Below are 22611 nucleotides of genomic sequence, written 5' to 3'. Positions count from 1 at the left end.
CCCCGGTCGGGGGAAGGCTTTCGAGGTTCTTTCTTGCCTGGCAGTTGATCTCCAACAGCCCCTGGGTCCTCAGTGTGATCAGAGAGGGCCTACTGCTAGAGCTCGAATCCTCCCCCCCGCGGGGTATAGGAGTTACCTATCTACCACCTCCGGGAGTCCCCAGCACTAAAATCCAGCATTCGGTTTCTTCTACACTCAAATGCCATCTCTCGGGTCCCTGTAGAGGAGCAAGGAAGGGGGCATTATTCCAGATTGTTCCTCGTAAAAAAAGCCCACAGGGGAGGCAAGGATAATAATAAATCCGAAGGGCCTCAACCGACACATTGCATACCGCAAATTCAAGATGGAGTCAGTAAAGACCGCCATTCCTCTGATAGGGCCATCTTACTTCATGGCAACTATAGATCTGAAGGATGCTTATTTCCACATCCCCATACATCCTTCCCACAGGAAGTATCTGAGGTTTGCGATTCGTCAGGGTCCGGAAGTCAAGCACTTTCAATACAATGGGCTTCCCTTTGGAATATCCTCTGCCCCTCGAGTGTTTTCCAAAATTATGACAGAGGCCGTGTCCTACATCAGAAGCCGGGGAATATGTATTGTACCTTACCTGGACGACCTACTGATAATAGGGTCCTCCTACCAGGCCCTGGAAGACCAGGTAGCCCAGACTCTAGACATTCTCCAATCATTGGGGTGGATCCCAAATATAAAGAAATCGCAAATTCAACCCTCTCAGGAGGTAAAACTTTTAGGAATCCTACTAGAGTCAAAGAATCAAATGTCCTTCCTCCCGGAGGAACATCAGACGTCCATAATGTCAAGAGTCTCAGATTTCAGAGGACAGCGATCCCTGACCCTGAGGGCCTCCATGTCCATACTAGAGTTAATGACCTCCTGCATCCAGTCGGTGCCTTGGGCGCAGGCCCACTCCAGAACACTCCAGTTTCATATCTTAAGAAACTGGAACAGGGATCACACCTGCCTGAACAAAAGGGTCCAGACCCCGGGAACAGTGAAAGCTTCACTAGCATGATGGATGGACCACAAAAACCTGTGCATGGGAATCAACTGGTGCCAGATCCCCCTGGTTATGGTAACGACAGACGCCAGCAAAAAAGGCTGGGGAGCTGTAGTGTCTCGTCAGCCATTCCAAGGGTTATGGAGCCAGAAAATGAGTGCAAGATCCTCAAACTTCAGGGAGCTGAAAGCAGTGGAGGAAGCTCTCCTGGCAGCAAGACACCTGGTCCAAGACCAACATATCAGAGTCTACTCGGACAACATAACAGTGGCACATCTCAGGCACCAGGGGGGCACAAGATCCAGCAACCTGGAGGGCCTCTCAGACCGAATATTTTGCTGGGCTGAAAGACACCTTCGTTCCCTGACAGTCCACCTGAGGGGTACGGACAATCTTCAGGCAGATTTCCTGAGCAGAAAACGCATCCAGCCCGGCGAGTGGGCCCTGAATGGAAGAATCTTTCGAACACTAGTCATCAGGTGGGGCCTCCCGGAGGTGGACCTACTAGCCTCAGGAGAGAATGCTCAAGTGAGAAACTACTTCTCCCTGAACCCCAGGGACAGATCCCTGGGAGTGCACGCCTTCGCCCACAGGTGGAGGTTCCATCTGGCATGTCTTCCCGCCTGTTCCAATCCTTGCTGCAACCCTGAGGAAAATCCGGGAGGATCAGACCCCAACAATTCTAGTAGCTCCGCTATGGCCAAAGAGGAGCTGGTACTCTCTAATAACAGAACTACAGGTAGACGGGCCATTCATCCTACCCATAAAAGACGACCTTCTCTTACAGGGCCCTCTGCATCACCCGAATCTCAGGGGAATGAAGTTAGTGGCCTGGTTTCTGAAGCCCAGATCTTGAGGGCCAGGGGGCTATCAGAGGCGATAGTTAAAACCCTCCAGAAATATCGGAAGCCGGTCACCATTGCCATATATAATAAAATATGGAAGAGATTCTCCTCATGGTGTCTGCCCGACCTGCCCGACCCAAACAATCCTAACATTTCCCGTATCCTAGATTTCTTACAGAGGGGGCTGGAACTAGGTCTAAAACCTAGCACACTAGAAGTACAAGTATCAGCATTAAGCTCTATGTTTGACTGTGACTTGGCTAACCACAGGTGGATAAAAAGATTCATGACATCAGTCACTAGGCTACATCCAAAAAAACTAGTCTCTGTTCCACCATGGGACTTGAATGTGGTGCTTACAGGACTCACTCAATCACCCTTTGAGCCTCTGTCATCCTGTACTTCTCAGCTCCTCACCTACAAATTAGCCTTCCTTATAGCAATAACCTCAGCAAGGCGAGTAGGAGAGCTCCAAGCTCTCTCAATCAAGGAACACTACCTAACAGTTAGAGACGATTCCATAGTTCTCTCCCTTGATCCATCTTTTCTACCAAAGGTTGTGTCTGACTTTCATAGGTCTCAGAATATAATTCTTCCTTCATTCTTTCAAAACCCAGCAAATCCCAAAGAGGAGGTGCTTCACACGCTGGACGTAAGACGTATAATTCTCCACTACTTGGAGTACACCAAACCATATAGAATCGAGCACAACCTATTTATCTATACCTCTGGTCCGAACAGAGGAAAGAAGGTGGCAAAAAACACCATTGCCAATTGGATTAAAAAGGCTATCTCTGAAGAATACCTGGCGCAAAACATCACTCCCCCTGCAGGGATCAAAGCGTATTCAACACGATCTACCTCTACTTCATGGGCTGAGAGGGCAGGTGCATCTTCAGAGCAGATTTGTAAGGCAGCAACCTGGTCCTCCTTACATACTTTTACTAATCACTATAGATTAGACCTTGTGTCCAACAGGGATTTAGTCTTTGGCCGAAAAGTTCTTCAGGCTGTTGTCCCCCCCCCTAGTGCAGTATAGGTTGTTATGCCTCCTATGCTGTCGTAGAAGGTTGCTAGAGAAAATAGAATTAGACTTACCGGCAATTCGGTTTCTAGAAACCTTCCACGACACCACTATTTCCCTCACCAGAATTCTTGGACAAATTCTGAGAATATTAAGGTAACTGGTGCTATGTTAATCAGTTATAAGTCACTGGTGAGAGGGAGGTGGGAGGGACCTTTTAACCTCTCGTGCTTCCTGTCCCCCATTAGGGCGTGGAGACATCCTCCTATGCTGTCGTGGAAGGTTTCTAGAAACCGAATTACCAGTAAGTCTAATTCTATTTTTAGCGTTCCTAGGGATCAGAAACAGAAGAGCCACCTTCACAGAATGCAGCCTTAGTGCTGCTGAAGCTGGCTCTTTAACTTAAAAACGCCCTGGGGGGGTGACAGGTTCCCTTTTAGTATTTTATGCCATGGTCAGAATTTATACTTGCACTACTCGAAATATCTACAGAGATAAAAATATATTTTCAGTGTACTAATTAAATGGCAGATAGTGATGAGCAAGTACCATAATATTTGTAATCGCTATACTCGTAACGAGTAGAGTTGAGCGACTTTTGTTTTTTTAGGGTCGAGTTTCGTTTCGTGAAACCCGACTTTTCCAAAAGTCGGGTCGAGCAAGATCGGCCGATTATAGGGAAAAGTCGGGGTTGTCCCGAAACACGAAACCCAATGTAAGTCAATGGGGAATAAAAGTCGGCAGTGAGAGGAGGACAGGAAACACACCTACAGTGCCCATTTGAATGCCAAACATCAATTCTTCTTACTTAAGCTTGTCAACCTTAATTAACTTCATAATACAAGTTACGCACTGAAAAATGGGGGTTATTTGGCTAAAGTTGTGGGGGGGTAGGGCTGGCTCCAGGTTTTCATGTGCCCTGGGCGAAAGAGCACCCCTTTAACACATACCACAACTCATCATGCTCCGATACGGCAGAGAAATAGCGGTATAGTACAATGAAAAATACTTCACTTTTTACATCTCATGACGAGGCCAATCTATTTCTCCATACAGAATCATTGGTCCCATATAATGTTTGAAACAGTATATGATGAGCTCCACATAATGCTACAGTATATGTTGGTCCCCATGGATGAAGCTCCACTGTCTTAGGAATGTTCCAGTGTATGGTGGGCCCCATCTAGCATTCTCCAGAGTATAGTGCTCCCCAAAAATTGCTGTCCCAACACTGAAAACAATGAAATAAGTCTCCTCGCTAAGGAATCCCTGTACTAGTCTGGACTCCTTGTCGTCCCCATCTTCCATCACACTGCACAGTATTTCAACCTTGCAAGTGCTGTGATCCTGAGCAAGCAGGGGGGGCCCACTCGTTGGCGACAGAACTGGCACAGGGCCCCTGATAGTATGGTGGTGTGTCTGATGGCGGGTGGGCCGAACCTGCACTTACATCTGCAGCTTCCTCTTTGTCACCGTGTAAGATGGAACTGTATATGGGAAGGGTAACCTGAGTTTCATCAGGGTCAGATTCAGGCCGTGTAGCGTGCAAGGGGAATGTAGTGGTCTGGGTCAATGTACCAGCAGATTCATCGAGCAGTGGCTGGGCATCAGTGCACTTGTGTCGCCCCCAGGAGTATGGTCGCCACAGTGGCATTACCTTCCTTCTAGGGAGTGTGATGTCATGCTTGGGAGCAACGAAGGCTCTCTCTAGCAGGTTAACTGATTGGGCGGCGTTATTCCCACGAGTCATGACCCTCCAAACAGCGTTCATGAAGGCAAAGTGTTTGTTTTACGTGGGCAGTATGGTTGCAAAGCTGAACCTTAAAGGAATGTCCAGAAGGGCACCACCAGGAGTGGAGCCTACGGTTAAATTCGACTCCACCTGGGAAACCTCAAGCATGCCAGCTACAGAAAAGATGCATACATTGCAAGCTTAATTCCGTTAACGAACGAGACTCCGTCATGCCCCGCGGTCCGAGTCCGGCTTACTAGAGGGACACGTGAGGCTTTTTCACATGAGATTGGCCAATAACTGGTGTGTCATGCCCTTACATGTCCGTGGCTGCATGTGCGCTACACTGAAAAGGCCAGCGTTTGTCGCTTACAGGTGCAGATAACCCGCTGAACAACGTTAGTGATGGGGATCACTGATTACAATTATTACCCGCGAACGATGATTTCCCAGTAAGTGCAGGTCAACCGCAGTTCCGGAATTAGGCCTAACCGTCATTCCTGAAAAAATGAAAAACTTACGTGTGCAAACCACAGGTGCTGTAGCTTGCTTAACAGCTCGCCAGCCGTTCTCACACCCAGTATGGATTACACGTGATTGCACAAAGGTGAGAAAGGGTACCGTATCCCCGGATAACATGTATGGATAGCGTACACATTCAAAATATGTCAATACATCAGGAGGCAGGCTCAGACGGTGTTAGGCCCAGTATGGATTGCACGTGATTGCACAATGGTGAGAAAGGGTACCGTATCCCCGGATAACATGTATGGATAGCGTACACATTCAAAATATATGTCTATACATCAGGAGGCAGGCTCAGACGGTGTTAGGCCCAGTATGGATTGCACGTGATTGCACAAAGGTGAGAAAGGGTACCGTATCCCCGGATAACATGTATGGATAGCGTACACATTCAAAATATGTCTATACATCAGGAGGCAGGCTCAGATGGTGTTAGGCCCAGTATGGATTGCACGTGATTGCACAAAGGTGAGAAAGGGTACCGTATCCCCGGATAACATGTATGGATAGCGTACACATTCAAAATATATGTCTATACATCAGGAGGCAGGCTCAGACGGTGTCAGGCACAGTATGGATTTGACGGCCCAGACTACACAGCGGAGGAGCAGGGAGAGGTAAAGATTGCAAATGATGGGGCCCTGCCCAAGCAAGGGGGGCCCACTCGTGGGCGTCGGTACTGGCACTGGGCCCCTCATAGTACGGCGGTGTGTCTGACGGCGGGTGTGCACCACCACCGTCAGAGACACTTGATTGCACTATGAGGGACCCTGTGCCAGTGCCCGCGCCCAAGAGTCGGCCTACCCACCTGTCCAGGGCAACGGCACTCGCACGGTGTCGTGCGCTAGGTGGTGACCCCGGCCATGGGGGGAGGAGGCAGCACAGTTAGGGAGTTTTAGAAAGTGGCATATGTTGATGTTGGACATTCAGCTGATGCAAAAGGCGAAATAGGTCAAGTCCCAGGAAGAGGTGGACCAAAGCAAGCCATTTTTCTGTCACCCTATGTGTCATCAGGGGAAGGTGGGACAAAATCCTTGGAAACCCATGCATGGTTCATTTTAATGAAGGTTAGATCATCCACATTTTGGGTTGACAGACGGGTCCTTTTTTCTATCAGGATTGATCCAGCTGCGCTGAAGACTCTTTCCGATAGCACACTTGCAGCTGGGCAAGCGAGCTCCTGTAAGGCATATTGTGCCAATTCAGGCCAGGTGTCCAGTTTAGCGGCCCAATAGTCAAAGGGGAATGACCTGTGTGGGAGAACATCGATATGGGAGGAAAAGTGGTTTGTAACCATAGTTGACAACTGCTGTCTCCTGTCACTTTCCATCGATGCAGTATTACCAGTTGTGTGAGCAGTACTTGAAAAATCAGTCCACAACATTGTCATGAAACCACTGTCTCCAACGCCACTTCTGCTGTGTGCACCATGAACACCTCTGCCAAGCTGCCCCTGGCCCGTACGGCTCGTGTGAGAACCATCACCGCTGCTGTGTGCTGGGAATGCCTCAAGCAACCGATTTACCAGAGTTGCTTGTTTATTAGCCAATATTAGGTCAAGGTTCTCCTGTGGCATGATGTTTTGTAATTTGCCTTTATAGCGTGGATCCAGGATGCTGGCCAACCAGTAGTCGTCATCGTTCATCATTTTGGCAATGCGTGGGTCCCTTTTTAGGATCTGAAAGGCATAATCTGACATGTGGGCCAATGTTCCCGGTGTCAATGATGCACTGCGAGTGCTGGGTGGAGGAGCACTTTCTGGCAAATCCACATCCCTCCAGTCACGCACAAACCCTGTACCAGACCTTGCCACGCCAACATTTTCACTTGCCCCACGAGATGCATCCTCCTCCCCTAAGTAATCATCCCCATCATCCTCCTCCTCCTCCTCTTCTTCCTCCACCTCGTCCAGGAGAGGTCCCTGAGCAGACAATGGCTGAATGTCATCAAGGATTCCCTCCTCCTCTTCCTCCTCATCAACATTGGCTGCAGACGCCTGCTCCTTAAGGTGCGTCAAAGTTTGCATGAGCAGACGCATAAGTGGGATGCTCATGCTTAGGATGGCGTCGCCTGCGCTTACCAGCCGTGTGCATTCCTCAAAACACTGAAGGACTTTACAAAGGTCTTTCAGCTTCGACCACTGCACGCCTGTCAACTCCATGTCTGCTCTGAAAGTGCCTGGCCGTGTATCCTCCCACAAATGCATTATGGCCTGCCTCTGCTCGCACAGCCGCTCCACTATGTGCAGGGTGGAGTTCCACCTTGTTGCAATGTCGATAATGAGGCGCTGGTTGGGAAGGTGGAGCAATCGCTGCAGCTTCTGCATACGAACGGAGTGTACAGGCGACCGGCGGATGTGCGCGCACAGTCTTCGCACCTTCTGGAGCAGGGCTGTTAACTCCGGATAATTTTTGAGGAAGCACTGCACCACCAGGTTCAAGGTGTGAGCCAAGCAAGGTATGTGGCTGAGTTTTGAAAGGGCTATGGCTGCCACAAAATTACGGCCGTTATCACTAACTACCTTGCCTGCCTCAAGATGTACACTGCCCAGCCATGACTCAGTTTGTCGCTTCAAGTACTCGGCCAGCACCTCGGCGGTGTGTCTGTCGCCCAAACACATCATCTGCAACACAGCCTGCTGACGCTTTCCACTAGCTGCTCGATAGGGGGACACATCGTGTGCAACAGTGGCAGCTGCAGATGGAGTGCTCGTACGACTGCGCTCTGTGGACGAGCTTTCACTTCTGGAGGAGGAGGAGGAGGAGGATCGAACGCCTACAGCCAACTGTTTCCTATACCGTGGGCTAGGCAGCACTGTCCCACCACCGCTGTCCCCTGTGGACCCTGCATCCACCATATTAACCCAGTGCGCAGTGATGGACACGTAACGGCCCTGGCCATGCCGACTGGACCATGCATCAGTTGTGAGGTGCACCTTTCCGCTCACTGACTGCTTGAGTGCATGGACAATGCGGTCTTCCACATGATGGTGGAGGGCTGGGATGGCTTTGCGAGAGAAGAAGTGGCGACTGGGTAGGTCATAGCGTGGTACTGCATAGGCCATGAGTTTGCGGAAAGCTGCGCTTTCCACCAACCGATAGGGCATCATCTCAAACGAGATTAGTTTGCCAATGTGGGCGTTCAAACCCAGTGTACGCGGATGAGAGACTGAGTACTTTCTTGACCTACTCATAGTGTCTGGGAGGGTGAGCTGGACTTGAGAGCTGCATATGGTGGAAGTAGCGGTGGACAGGGTGGACTGAGAGAGGGTTGATGATGGTGATGGAGTTGGTGTTCTTTCTGATGGCCTAGATTCAGTCTTTCGTTGATATAACAGTGGGATTCCCTGACTGCTGTGGCCTTGCAACGACACCTCAACATTTGCTGCTGTGCTAACCGGTGGGCTTACAGTGGAGGAAACAATGTAGCGTTGCTGACTACCTTCTTTGTGATCAGTTGCACATGTGGCACTTGAGGTTTGGTGTTGTGTCCACGCTTGCAAGTGCATGGTGGTTAAATGTCTAAGCATGCAACTGGTATTCAAATTTTTCAGATTTTTCCCTCGGCTAAAGGTCTTTGCGCACTTCTTACAGATAACCTTGGCCTGATCATGAGGATTTTGTTCAAAAAAGTGCCACACTGCACTCTTCCTACTTTGGCAGACATTTTGCGGCCTAGCACGCTGTGATCTTTTGACCCTCTGGACAAGCTGTCCAGCAACTCTTTTGATTTTTGGAACCTGTCTTTGGAGTGCTCCGGGCCTGCCAGATAACAGCTGTTGCGATGTCGATGTCTGCTGTGGATGCTCCTCATCTGAGCTATTGGAAGCAGCACCCTCTTCCCCCAATGGATGCCAATCTGGGTCAACAACTGGGTCATCCATCACCTCCTCTTCAATGTCATGTGCACCTTCCTCTGTGTCACCGTGTATGGTGGTATAGTGTGCGGGAAGGGGCACCTGAGTCTCATCAGGGTCAAAATCTGGCTCTGTACACTGCGAGGACAATGTAGTGCTCTGAGTGAATGTACCAGCAGAATCATCTATCAGCGGCTGTGCATCAGTGCACTCCATGTCAGATTTATCTTGGCCTGGGTAATTCACCATTTCACTTGATAATCCAGGCATGGTATGTGAAAACAGCTCCATGGAGTAATCAGTAGTATGGCCTGCGTCATCCTTCAATCTTGGTTGGGGTGAAGGACACAAGGAAAGGTGTGGTTCATGAACATGAGCCTCCAATGACGACTCAGTGCTTTTACTTTTTACAACTGAAGAAGAGGAGGCGATAGAGCTGGAGGCTGAGTCAGCAATGTAAGACAAAACTTTTTCCTGATGCTCTGTCTTTAAAAGCGGTTTGCCAACTCCTAGAAAACTAAGCCTTCGAAGCCTTATGGAGCCAGACGATGACGCAGGCTCAACACCTCCTGCATTCGGTCGTATTTTGCTCTTGCCACTACCATCAGATCCACCACCAACACCATCATTACCAGCTGCCAACCCCCGCCCAATTCCACGGCCTCTTCCACCAGCCTTCCTCATTTTTGGTAGAAATGTAGACAAAATCCAACAAACTATATAGTAATGTAAAACAAGGTACAAGGTGTCTATAGGACAAGGGAGATTTTGAATTTCTGCACACACTTGTGGACACTGGACACTTTTGGATTGTGTGAGGCCCACTGAATATCAGAGCGCTATGTCACAGGCAGAAATTGGCTAGTGTATCACAAACTACAAGGTGTATGTAGAATTGGGCAGAATAGGAATCTCCCTAGAGTGTAGGTCTGTAAGAACGGAACAAGTCCTCCACTTATCCTTCCACAGTGACACACAGCTTCACTGTGGCCGTGATAACAGCCGTTACACGGTACTGAGAGGAGCGTGCACGTACACGGCTGTCCGGTGTACGTAAAATTGTCAAGCTCCGTGTTTTTTAAGTATACGGACTGACACACGCTGTCTCTCTATAGTTTTGAATGTGATCAAACAGCAAATATATTTAACTGTTTGAAAGCTAGACAAAACTAGTAGGTGCAGGTCTGTAAGAACGGAACATGTCCTCGACTTATTCTCACAGAGTGACACACAGCTTCACTGTGGCTGTGATAACAGCCGTTACACGGTACTGTGTGAGGAGCGTACACCGCTGTATGGTGTGAAAAAATGCACGCTCAGTACCTCAGTAGGACAAAAAAAAAAATTGGGATTGCTTTTAAAAAAGCAGTTTGCAGAGCAGTGGGTAAACAGCAATGCAGCTGTCAGGAAGCCTTAAAAGGCAGCCTAACAACCAACACCGCTGATCCACCACAATATAGCCTCCCCTTGCACTGCACACACAGTGACTGGTGTGTTGTACAGGCAAAATCGCTAGCAGCAGAAGCAGTTTTTTTTTCTTCTTCCCTGCCTAACGCTCTCCCTACAGAATCAGCAGCAGCAACCTCTCCCTATGCTAAGATCGGCAGAAGTAAGATGGCGGTCGGCGTGCACGCCCTTTTATAACCCCTGTGACGCCCACCAAAGCAAGCCAATCACTTGCATGCCCTTCTGAAAGATGGTGGTGACCCCTGCCTATGTCATCACGTTGCCCACAGTGTCCGTGGATCCTGATTGGCTGAAAAAGAGCGCAAAACAAACTTTTGAAACGCAACTTTGGCGCGTAAGTCGCCGACCTCGTGGCCGACCTCATCCTAGGGTCGGGTTTTGTTTCATGAAACCCGACTTTGCCAAAAGTCGGCGACTTTTGAAATTTTTCGACCAGTTTCGCTCAAATCTAGTAACGAGTATTTTGTAAAAATTGAATAGCGAGTACAATGCAATTCAGTGGGAAATGGGAGTAATTTTCTGCTGGACCCTATAAAGGGGTCTGGGGAAAAGGCTGAAATGGAAGGGAAAGTGATGAAACAGAATGGGAAGAACCTGGACAATATGCCTGCATGCATTTCTGACTCGCATATGGTTTCTGGGAATAAGTTTGTTGCAGTATTACGCCACTTTTACAGATACACAAGAACAACTACCAAACCTAGATTTCTATTGAATATGTATCCGCTATCTTAGGCTAGTTTCACACTTGCTTTTTTTTGCAGCGCGTTTTTCCCGCAAAAAAACGCATTAAAAAAACGCATACAAATGCATACAAACGCTGCGTTTTTTTCCAGCATTTTAATGCGCATGCAGGAAAAAAACGCAGCGTTTTTGCGCGTTTGTATGCGTTTTTTGTGCGTTTGCGTTTTTTTTACAGATTTTGGAAAAACCCCACAAAAAAGAAAAAACAACCATTCAACAACACACAAGACCAATGGGACTTCATTGTGGGTGTGGTATGTTAATATATATACACCCTGTCTACAGTATTCTTCACATTTGCTTGATTCTTCTCGTGACCATGGATCTGCGCTGAAAGAGTTTTCACTTCAACTTGGATTTGGACATCGCGATGGCTCAGGCGTATGCAGTTGCTTGCCATGAACAAAGGAAGAGAGAGAGGCAGCGAAGACGGCGGCGTATGTGGATACATCCGATTGTTGAACTCCGGGAGAGCCGTGGGGCATACCACACCCTCTACAGCGAGCTACGTGCAAACCCGGAGAAATTTACTGATTATATCCGGATGTCCCACGAAAGTTTCATGGATTTGCTTGCTCGTGTCCAACAATCCATCCGGAGACAGGACACACAGCTCCGTCGTGCGATTCCTCCTGAGGAACGGCTACTGGTGACATTACGGTATGTTTTAAAAACAAAGGGGTGTGGTCTGATGTTTTTTTTTGTAAATTTAGTATTCAAAACCTTGGGTAATTAGTTTTCGTGAATGTACTAATATTTTTTTTATAGTTTTTAAAAATAATATACATAAATATTAATTTTACTTCTTTGTCTGTTCACAGATTCCTGGCGACTGGAGAAACCCTATCCTCACTACACTTCCAGTACCGTATTGGAATCTCTACCTTGTCTGGAATTGTTGCTGACACCTGCCGGGCTCTCTGGAATGTTCTTTGCCCAGAATTTATGCCCCTGCCCACCGCTGAAAAGTGGATGGAAATTGCTGACAAATTCTGGACAGTATGCAATTTTCCCAACTGTTTGGGAGCTGTTGATGGGAAACACATACGGATCATCAAACCCCAAAGAACGGGATCTGAGTACTATAATTACAAAAAGTACTTTTCAATAGTACTCATTGCAATTGCGGATGCCGGATGTATGTTTGTAGCAGTGGACATTGGAGCATTTGGCCGTGGTAATGACTCGCAGGCTTTTAAAAACTCAGACATGGGCCGGAGGTTGTATGGCAACCAATTTAATTTCCCTATGCCACGGCCTCTTCCTCACACCGAAGCTCCGCCACTGCCCTTTGTAATGGTTGGCGATGAGGCTTTTCAAATGTGCGGAAACTTACTGAAACCCTACTCCAGCCGGGACTTGGACCACACCAAAAAAATTTTTAATTACAGGCTGACCAGGGCCAGAAGAACTGTCGAGTGTGCTTTTGGGATTCTTGTTTCCAGATGGCGAATTCTGGGCACGGCCATTAATCTTAAACTTGAAACAGTCGATGAGGTGGTGAAGGCCTGTGTGGTTCTACATAACTTTGTGATGGCTAAAGAGCACCCGACCTTTGAACTGGACGATGATGCTCCTAACCCATTGCCTGAATTCACTCAGCACACTCTCAGGTCATCCGTTGAAGTTAGCCAAATGAGGGACAAATTTGCGGCCTACTTTATTTCTGATGTAGGACGGGTGCACTGGCAAGATGAAATGGTGTAATGTTGTTGTTTATGGTAATAAAAATCCTTATTTGATACCATTACTGAGTGCACTATATTTTTTAAACTCCGATTAATTAAAAAACTTCCCATGTATAACTGAATTTTGTTATGTTCACACACCTGGGCAGGTAAATACACATACGAGTTAAAATGCAGCATTGCTAGTCTGCGTTAAATATATTGGAATGAGCAAAGCTGCAGGCCATGAATCAGGAAACCATTTTTTTTCAAGATAAAATTGTGCAAATAGTTTAAAACAAAGTATGTGATTTTCTCAAAACACAACACTCAAAACCCAACCCCAATGAAAGTCCATGGGGAATACAAGTCAGCATTGAGTGGATGAATGTAATCTGCTCCATTAAAAGTTATTACACTAGGCCTTTGAATGACTATACTAGGCCGTGGTATTTCAAATATGAGTATACTAGGCCTTGGGGCTAGTAGTATAGTAATATGTGAAATACCACGGCCTAGTATAGTCATACCAAGGCCTACTGTAATAACTCGATTTTTAACAACTAGCATCTTGTTTCACCAAAAACAAACTGGTGAAACTAGAAAGAAACTTATTTTTTAGACAAGTTTCAACAGTTTGTTTTTCATGAAACCAGATTCTATTTTGTAAAACTAGAGTTATTACACTAGGCCTTGGAATGACTATACTAGGCCGTGGTATTTCAAATATGAGTATACTAGGCCTTGGGGCTAGTAGTATATGTGAAATACCACGGCCTAGTATAGTCATACCAAGGCCTACTGTAATAACTCGATTTTTAACAACTAGCATTTTAAACAACTAGCATCTTGTTTCACCAAAAACAAAGTGGTGAAACTAGAAAGAAACTTTATTTTTTAGACAAGTTTCAACAATTTGTTTTTCATGAAACCAGATTCTATTTGGTAAAACTAGAGTTATTACACTAGGCCTTGGAATGACTATACTAGTCCATGTTATTTCACATATGACTATACTAGCCCTTGGGTTGGTTTTTAACATGTATTTACCCATCAGTGTGTGTGAGCGGCGCAAACAACATTAATGAAACTTATTAATGGTGAACCACAAATGTAAATTTATTTTTTATCACAAAAAAAAAATTTAAAAATTATTTTTTACGGCGTTTGGGGGCAGATGGTTTCAATTTGGGGGTGTGCAGGGAATATGCAACACTTGCAGTTGAAGACGGTGTTTGAGGGGAAGGGGCAACAAAACTTGTGGGGGAAGGTAGTCCAGTTAAGGGAATTAAACTTGGAACACTTGTAGGAGAGGAAATCTGTTCAGTTACATTAGTTGTAATGGCATGTCGCCGTAGGCTTGTGTGCCTGGACCGACTTTGGCCCAATGCCCGCCTTGATTGATTTCGCCTTGAAGTAGGGGCAAATATGGAATGTAGGTCCCCCGTCTGCTGGTATGGCTGCTGCTGCTGAGGTGGCGGCTGCTGCTGCAGAGGTTGCGGCTGCTGCTGAGGTGGCGGCTGCTGCTGAGGTGGCAGCTGCTGCTGAGGTGGTTGCTGCTGCTGAGGTGGTTGCTGCTGCTGCTGAGGTGGCGGCTGCTGCTGAGGTGGTTGCTGCTGCTGCTGAGGTGGCGGCTGCTGCTGAGGTGGCTGCTGCTGCTGAGGTGGCGGCTGCTGAGTTGGCTGCTGCTGCTGAGGTGGCTGATGCTGCTCTTCTTGGTCAGTGCTCGTCCTTGCAGGAGGACTGGTGGCGGCAGTGATGGCCCAGGTTTGCAGAGTGGTGGTGGCAGGGCTACTACATATTGTTGTAGCGGCAGGGCTGTTCCATGTTTGCCTAGTGGTGGCTGAGCTCCACGCATGCATGGGATTGGCGGTGGTGCTCCAGACAGGAGCAGCGCTTGCCATGGTGGTGTCGGTGAAGTGACCAGCTGCACTCAGACTTGTGGTGGTGTAACGGTGGGTGTCCAGCCTTTGAAGAGAGGTGTCCGTGCAGTGGTATGCAGCACAAGTCGGTAGTGAGGTGAAGCGAGTCAATGGTGGCACAGGTGGAAAGGACACCACTGACTGCTGACCGTACCGATTATGCTGCATAGCCTGCAAGAAAGCATTGTTGCAGGCCTGCAGCACATTCAGCTGTTGATCAGGACTAAGGTGTTCCGCCATGCCCTTTTCAATCTTACTAAAAAAATGGTGTGCTGGTCTGTTGAGGTCGGCCTCCAGACGGTCAAGGCGCTGTTCTACAGAATTGAAGCGGTGTTCAAAGTGGTTAAAACCACGTTCCATCAGTGCAAAACCGCTTTCAACTCTGTCGGACAGTGACTTGAGGCTGGAATTAAATGTCTCGCTCAAATGCATAAACTCGGGCAAGACATTCCTGTCCAAGGCCCTCTGCCGCTGGCGGGTAGTGCCCGCATAACCAGTGGCAGAGACCTGGGACAGGGGAACACCTGATGGCCCAGCTTCCTGGTCACCAGCTGTGTGTGTGTGGGACCTGCAAGGTGCTTCCTGGCTGTCGGATGGCTGGGACGGGTCAGAGGACGTCCGAGGAAGGACCGCTCCAGGGCCAGGTTGCAGGGTGCTGCTCCAGGTGCTGTGGAAGAAAGGAAAATCATTACTACCATGCCTTTACAAGAAGCATCAGCTGTGGATTAGAAAAACACAGATTAATAAAAATAAAAACCCAAAATGTATAATACTTACGATCTTGTGGCAAGGACCGGTCTTAGGAACTGCAACGCGTGATAGTGACGGTATCTAGTTCTGGTCCTTGACGCAGATCCACTGCGAACCTGGCCCTCAGCACGAACATCACTGTTGAAGCGGTCCTTGATCGAACGCCAACGTGTTCGGACTTTGTCCACTGTTGATAAAAAAAAACAGTGCCGTCAAGGACAACAGTCACTGCTTCACAATTTAGCAATACAATACTCAAAGCAGTCACTGTACACCCCGATGACACTGTTGGGTTTCCTGCTAGAATACACCTAGCACGAAACCCAACAGTGCCGTCAAGGACAACAGTCAATGCGGCACAATGTAGCAATACAATACTCAAAGCAGTCACTGTAGACACCGATGACACTGTTGGGTTTCCTGCTAGAATACGCCTAGCACGAAACCCAACAGTGCCGTCAAGGACAACAGTCACTGCGGCACAATGTAGCAATACAATACTCAAAGCAGTCACTGTAGACCACGATGACACTGTTGGGTTTCCTGCTAGAATACGCCTAGCACGAAACCCAACAGTGCCGTCAAGGACAACAGTCACTGCGGCACAATGTAGCAATACAATACTCAAAGCAGTCACTGTAGACCACGATGACACTGTTGGGTTTCCTGCTAGAATACGCCTAGCACGAAACCCAACAGTGCCGTCAAGGACAACAGTCACTGCGGCACAATGTAGCAATACAATACTCAAAGCAGTCACTGTAGACACCGATGACACTGTTGGGTTTCCTGCTAGAATACGCCTAGCACGAAACCCAACAGTGCCGTCAAGGACAACAGTCACTGCGGCACAATGTAGCAATACAATACTCAAAGCAGTCACTGTAGACCCCGATGACACTGTTGGGTTTCCTGCTAGAATACGCCTAGCACGAAACCCAACAGTGCCGTCAAGGACAACAGTCACTGCGGCACAATGTAGCAATACAATACTCAAAGCAGTCACTGTAGACCACGATGACACTGTTGGGTTTCCTGCTAGAATACGCCTAGCACGAAACCCAACAGTGCCGTCAAGGACAACAGTCACTGCGGCACAATGTAGCAATACAATACTCAAAGCAGTCACTGTAGACCACGATGACACTGTTGGGTTTCCTGCTAGAATACGCCTAGCACGAAACCCAACAGTGCCGTCAAGGACAACAGTCACTGCGGCACAATGTAGCAATACAATACTCAAAGCAGTCACTGTAGACCACGATGACACTGTTGGGTTTCCTGCTAGAATACGCCTAGCACGAAACCCAACAGTGCCGTCAAGGACAACAGTCACTGCGGCACAATACAGAGCAGGGAAATACTCACTAAACGCCTTTTTGGCGGATGCTGTGGCGCTGTCCCAGCCATCCATCAACGCTGCGGCCACCTCATTCCATAGCCGCCGTGTCACCACATTGTCCTTGTACAGCCGGTCACGGCTGTCCCACAACGGCGAACGCTCCTGGACCAGGCTGATGAGCTGCTCATTATCCAGGTAGACGTCTTCATCCCGTTGTGGAACCTAGACAAAACACATTCATTAGAATAATCAAATTTAAATTGACTAAAAAGTTACAAAAAAAGAAGCAAAAAAAAGAGTAAAAATAGAAGATAAAAAAAAAAAAAAAACATTACAAATCATTTGATACTTACATTACGTATAACCACCGGGAATTGGCTTCGCTGCTCCTGCTGTTCGCCCTCACTATTCCCGTCCGCAGATGATGATGACGATGTCTGAAAGTTGAAAAAAACGTAAGAGATTTGGAGAAGCAGCAGATATACTTACCAGATGCACGAAAATAATCACCTCACGGTCTGCTTGCGCCAATTCCTGCCGCGATGGGGAATACTCCGATTCTGAAGACATACTGCATGTAAAAATAATAAAAATCATTAGTACATACATAATTTAAAAGGACAGGCATATAATGTAATATACTCACATTCTTCGCTGATATAATGGGTTCTTGGTTGAATGTCTGCTCTTCAATCTGTCTAGTGTAGTAGTGGCAGAGTTTTGGCAGGCACCTCCTTTATATAGCCTTTTTTTTTTGGACTTTAGAAGATTCTAACTAGGATAAAAAGTGGACACCACCCAAAAAACGCTGCGCTAAAAAAGCGCATACCTGCGCATGCCAGTGCGCACGTATGCGCATCCATAGGCTATAATGGCCATTTTTAGCGCAAAACGTGCGCATACGTGCGCATGCGATTTTTTTCAAGGGCCAAAAAATGCAACATGCAGCGTCTGGAAAATACCAACGCACACCCCAAAAAAACGCAGCACATGAAAATCGCATACATGCGCTTACAAGTGCGCAGGTATGCGCACCCATGTTAAATATAGGGGAAAAATCGCATGCGCACGTATGCGTTTTTTTCCAGCGCTAAAAAACGCAAATGTGAAACCAGCCTTAGTCAAACTGTGAGACAACCTGCCACAATGGCCTCCAATGACAAATATTAGTTTGGTAGGTCCACTCTACATTCAAGATTTGTCCACTGCACAATGTGCATAAGGTTTGTAAAAATTAGCCCTGGAATACTTCCGGTTCCGGCGCTGTGATGTGAGGACAGAGCTCCGTGCAACCCTCAGCTACAAAGACCGGCACAGAACACCCCACGGCCGTGAGAGACAGTGGAAAGCGAGAGGCAGGGAGCAGGAGATATCGGTATATGGAGCGGTACCTTCTCCGGAGTGGCGGCAAGCACTTAAAGCAAGGAGCTGCAGAGGGAGACCACACAGCACGGGACCATAAAATGGCGGCAGACGCGGGATACAGCGGTCTGCAGGAAGGTGAGCAGAGCCTGGTGGAGGGGGAGAGGCAGATCGAAAAGTCGGCAGCCCAGCAGAGCAGCCAGATAACAGGCATGCATATAAACTATGACCGTTTGGCTGGGGCAGTGGCAGCGCACCTGGCAGACAGGATAAAAGAGTCCCTGGAGGCAATGGTGGGGGCTGCGCTATCCTCCATTAAAGAACAGGTCACACAGCAGGGAACCAGGATGGCAGAGGCAGAACAGAGAATATCAACTGCAGAGGACGAGGTGATAACATTAAAGGAGCAGTTGAAGGAGATGGTGGAGGGCTCCCAGGCTATAAAAGACAAACTGGAAGATTTGGAAAACTGATCAAGGAGGAGCAATTTAAGGCTGGTGGGGTTGCCGGAATCTATAAGCATGCGACAATTGGATAACATTTGTGAAATAGAGCTCCCCAAGGTGCTGGGTCTGACACATAAGTGCAGAGTGGAAAGAGCGCACAGAGTGGGTCCTGTAAGAGTCAGTCCAGGCATGTGGAGAACGAGCGGAAAGGAAGACAATGTGGGGACGACTGGCACAGCCAGACCGCGCCAAGTCATAATAAAATACCTGGAATATAAGGACAAAGAAGAGTTACTGCGAGCATTTAGAGGAAGGAGGATCCCATTGTTTTTACAAGGACATAAAGTATTGATATTTGGAGACTATTCGGCAGAGGTCACCCGGAAAAGCAAGACCTTCAGCAAGATCTGCACTACACTGTACCACAAAGGTATAAAGTTCCAGTTGCTCTACCCTGCCCTACTGAGAGTGACAAGACAAGATGGATCTTTTTTGGTGACAAAAGACTTGAAAGAGGCGGAGAGATGGATGGAGGAGGCAGTGGAAAGTGACCAGACAAGAAAATCTTCGGGGAGGAAGGATGGTCGATGCGGGGAAAGTGAGGGGGAGGTTCGAGAAGAGGGACAGAACGAATGGAGGGAGAGGAGAGAGGAGGGGACGGAGCTCCATACGAAGAATCCCAAGGAAAGAAGATCGCCGTCACGCAAATCTGGAGACCGAGGCAGAGGAGCGCCTTGAGAGAGACTTTAAGGAGAAGATATATCACTTTGGACCGAACTGGGGGACCGGTGGGGGGGGGAATGATGGAAAGTAGAGGTGGACATTTTTTTTTTTTTTTTTCTTTCTTCCTTTTCTTGATCCATCACTTTGGTTCTCCCCTGCTATATGGTCTCTATGGATCCCGAGATCCTACATACTTTGGGGGGTGGAGGAGCTTTGGCGTTCATGGGGGGTCCGGGCTTCTCTTCCGAGTCTCTATATTGGGTGCTGGGAGGACCATACCGGTTGGAAGGAGAGGGAGACTGGGTTCAGAGGCACCAAATAAGGTGTATGGGAAAGGAGGGAGGGGGTATTGTATGTTGACAAGATTATTGACCAAGAAGGCCTTGCTTTGATATGGTGGGGAGCAGAAGAATAGGGGATAGGCTATGGGTAATTACTAATCAGTGAGCTGAGAGGGAATTGCGGAGCCAGGAGCATCACAGAAAAAATGGAAGTGAAGAGACGACTGACTGTAAAGGGGGGGGATAGTTGAGGGGTTGTTAGTTGATAATATATTTAGGATGAGCAGATGGGTTCAGGGAAAGCAACATTATGGACACACCGAATGCTTGGAGGGATCACAATACCACACATATGAAAGACCACATGTCGACGTGAAATACTTGAGAAATTGGGAAAATGGTTAAAATAGTGACATGGAATGTGAAAGGACTGAAGTCACCACATAAACGCATGATGATATTGAGGCAAGTCAAAAGACTGAAAGTCGATATAGCATTACCACAGGAGACACACCTACCCCAGGGGGATTTCTTCCGTATGCAGAAACTATGGGTGGGAAAAGTAGTTGGGTCAGGCTCCCTGGGATGAAAGGCAGGGGTGATGATTCTAATTAACAAAAATTTTAATCACACGATAGTGTCTCAGAACAATGATGAAGAAGGGAGGTATATTCACATCAAGCTTACCAGTCCACAGGGAGAGTTTGATATATATAACATATACGCCCCTAACAATGAACAAACTTCATTTTTTAACTTTATCACTACTGAATTGGGAAAAGACACAGAACTCAAACGGATAGTCGGAGGGGACTTTAATGCAGTGGTTTCAAGGGGGGAAGATAAGAGATATAGTAGAGACGACGGCAGACCGATTAGGGAGGTAAAAGGATTAATGGTCAAGCTTTTGGAGGACACAAATTTAAAAGATAGTTGGAGAATGCTTCACCCAAATGACCGGGAATGCTGTAATTACTCGCATCCACACGAAGCGTGGTCTAGGATTGATTACATTTTAGTAGACCAATTTCTGATGCATAGGGTAAGGGATGTGGCTATTGGAGATATGGTGATATCGGATCACAGCCCGGTGCTTCTAGAAATCACTGATACAACACTGAGGGGGACGGACTACTTGTGGAGGTTTCCGTCGTTTCTACTTAGAGACAAGGAATTTGCCAAAACACTGAACGAATGGTGGGAAGACTATAGCAGAAACAATAGTGAACATGAGGCGGATATAATGTTGTTCTGGGAAGCAGCGAAAACAGTATTAAGGGGAAGATTGATGGGACATGTAGCTAAACTTAGGAAACATACCCACAAACAATACCAGGCTGCAAGTGAGACCCTCAGAGAGAAGTATACATGGTATCTAGAAAACAAGACACAAGAGGCAAAGGAGGAGTGGAAAGCAGCAAGACAGGAATTTCAATCCTGGGCGGGGAAAAGGGAGGATCTGATACGATCACAACAGGAAGTTGATCTACACAAATTTGGCATTAAGGCAGGGAGACTGTTGGCCAATCTGGCAAAAGGGCGACGACCAATGACTTTGATAACTAACATGACTAGACCGGACGGGAGCAAATCCACAAGCCCACAAGAGATTACCGAGATTCTGGGGGATTATTATGCAAAATTATATAGTAAGGGGGAAGAGACGGTTGGCAGGGAAAATGACTGGTTGAAAAGCATAAAACTCACGCAAATCAATGCGGAAGAGTTGTCTAGATTGAACGCAGAAATAACATTAGAAGACGTACAGACGGTAATAGGGGATCTGAACGTACACAAGGCACCGGGACCTGACGGGTTTAATGGGGAATTTTATAAAATAATGAGAGAGCAGGTAGCACCGATCCTGACTAGAATGTATAACAAAATAATGGGAGGAGGGGGAATTTCGGGACACCTTAACACTGCGTACATAAAATTGATACCCAAGGGGGACAGAAATCTAGATAACCCAGCAAACTATAGGCCAATCTCATTGATAAACCAAGATCTCAAAATCTTGGCCAAATTGATGGCCAATAGATTGGCGGAGATACTACCAAACTTAATATCACCGGCACATTCGGGGTTCGTTAAGGGGAGGGCAGCGGTGACGAATGTGCGGAGGGCTATGCTGGTGATGGATGCTATTAGACATAGGGATCTTCAAAAGGAGGAGTGTCCAGCCATGGTCACACTTGATGCTGAGAAAGCGTTTGATAGCGTGGGGTGGTCATGGCTGGAGACGGTACTAGACAATATGGAGATACGGGGAGCCTTTCGTACATTCATAGGGGTATTGTATGCGAATCCTCAGGCGAGGGTGGCGACGCCCGGGTTCCTGTCGAGATCTTTCCCATTGAGCAAAGGGACTAGGCAGGGATGTCCACTGTCACCCCTCCTGTTTAATCTGGCCATTGAGCCTTTGTCTAGACTGTTAAATGAAGGAGATTGTTTTGAAGGTATTAGGGTCGGGAAGGAACAATTGCGTTCAGCCCTATTTGCGGATGATATCATACTATTTATGAACAATCCTCAGAGGGACCTCCCAAAAGTGACACAACAGATAGAGGAGTTTGGGGGATTATCAGGCTTTAAATTGAACAGAGCAAAATGTGAAATTTTGTTTCTGTGTGAGCAAAAGATGAAAATGATGGTTGCCGAGGGAACAAGAGATGGCATCTCTGGGATACCGATAGCACGGTCTCACCTTAAATATTTGGGAATACAGATGGGACGTACAACAGCGTCAATATACAAATTGAACTACAAACCTTTGATACAAAAAATAGAACGGGAACTAAGGATGTGGGAGGGGCTACCGCTATCATTACTAGGTAGAAATCATCTTTTGAAGATGAGTTTTCCAAAATTACACTACCCAATGCAGACAATCCCCATGTTATT

The 22611-nt window shown here is 47.4% G+C and overlaps 2 protein-coding genes across 3 annotated transcripts in view; one reads left to right on the top strand and one right to left on the bottom strand.

Moving 5' to 3' along the window:
• The window catches only part of BLACAT1 (BLACAT1 overlapping LEMD1 locus), a 109697-nt gene that overhangs the window by 51932 nt on the left and 35154 nt on the right, over positions 1 to 22611 (top strand). The window lies entirely within an intron of this gene.
• Positions 14033 to 15962, bottom strand: LOC141099159 (uncharacterized). Its single transcript, XM_073587303.1, has 2 exons — positions 15581 to 15962; positions 14033 to 15470 (listed from the first exon to the last, which is right to left on the bottom strand). Exon 2 carries the CDS (start codon positions 15233 to 15235, stop codon positions 14033 to 14035), a length of 1203 nt encoding a protein of 400 aa, XP_073443404.1. The 5' UTR covers positions 15236 to 15470; positions 15581 to 15962.

This window comes from Dendrobates tinctorius, unplaced genomic scaffold, assembly GCF_039654945.1.
Source record: "Dendrobates tinctorius isolate UK_male_01 unplaced genomic scaffold, ASM3965494v1 ptg000098l, whole genome shotgun sequence".
In the NCBI taxonomy this organism is placed as follows: domain Eukaryota; kingdom Metazoa; phylum Chordata; class Amphibia; order Anura; family Dendrobatidae; genus Dendrobates; species Dendrobates tinctorius.
This window is presented reverse-complemented; position numbering and strand designations above follow the sequence as displayed.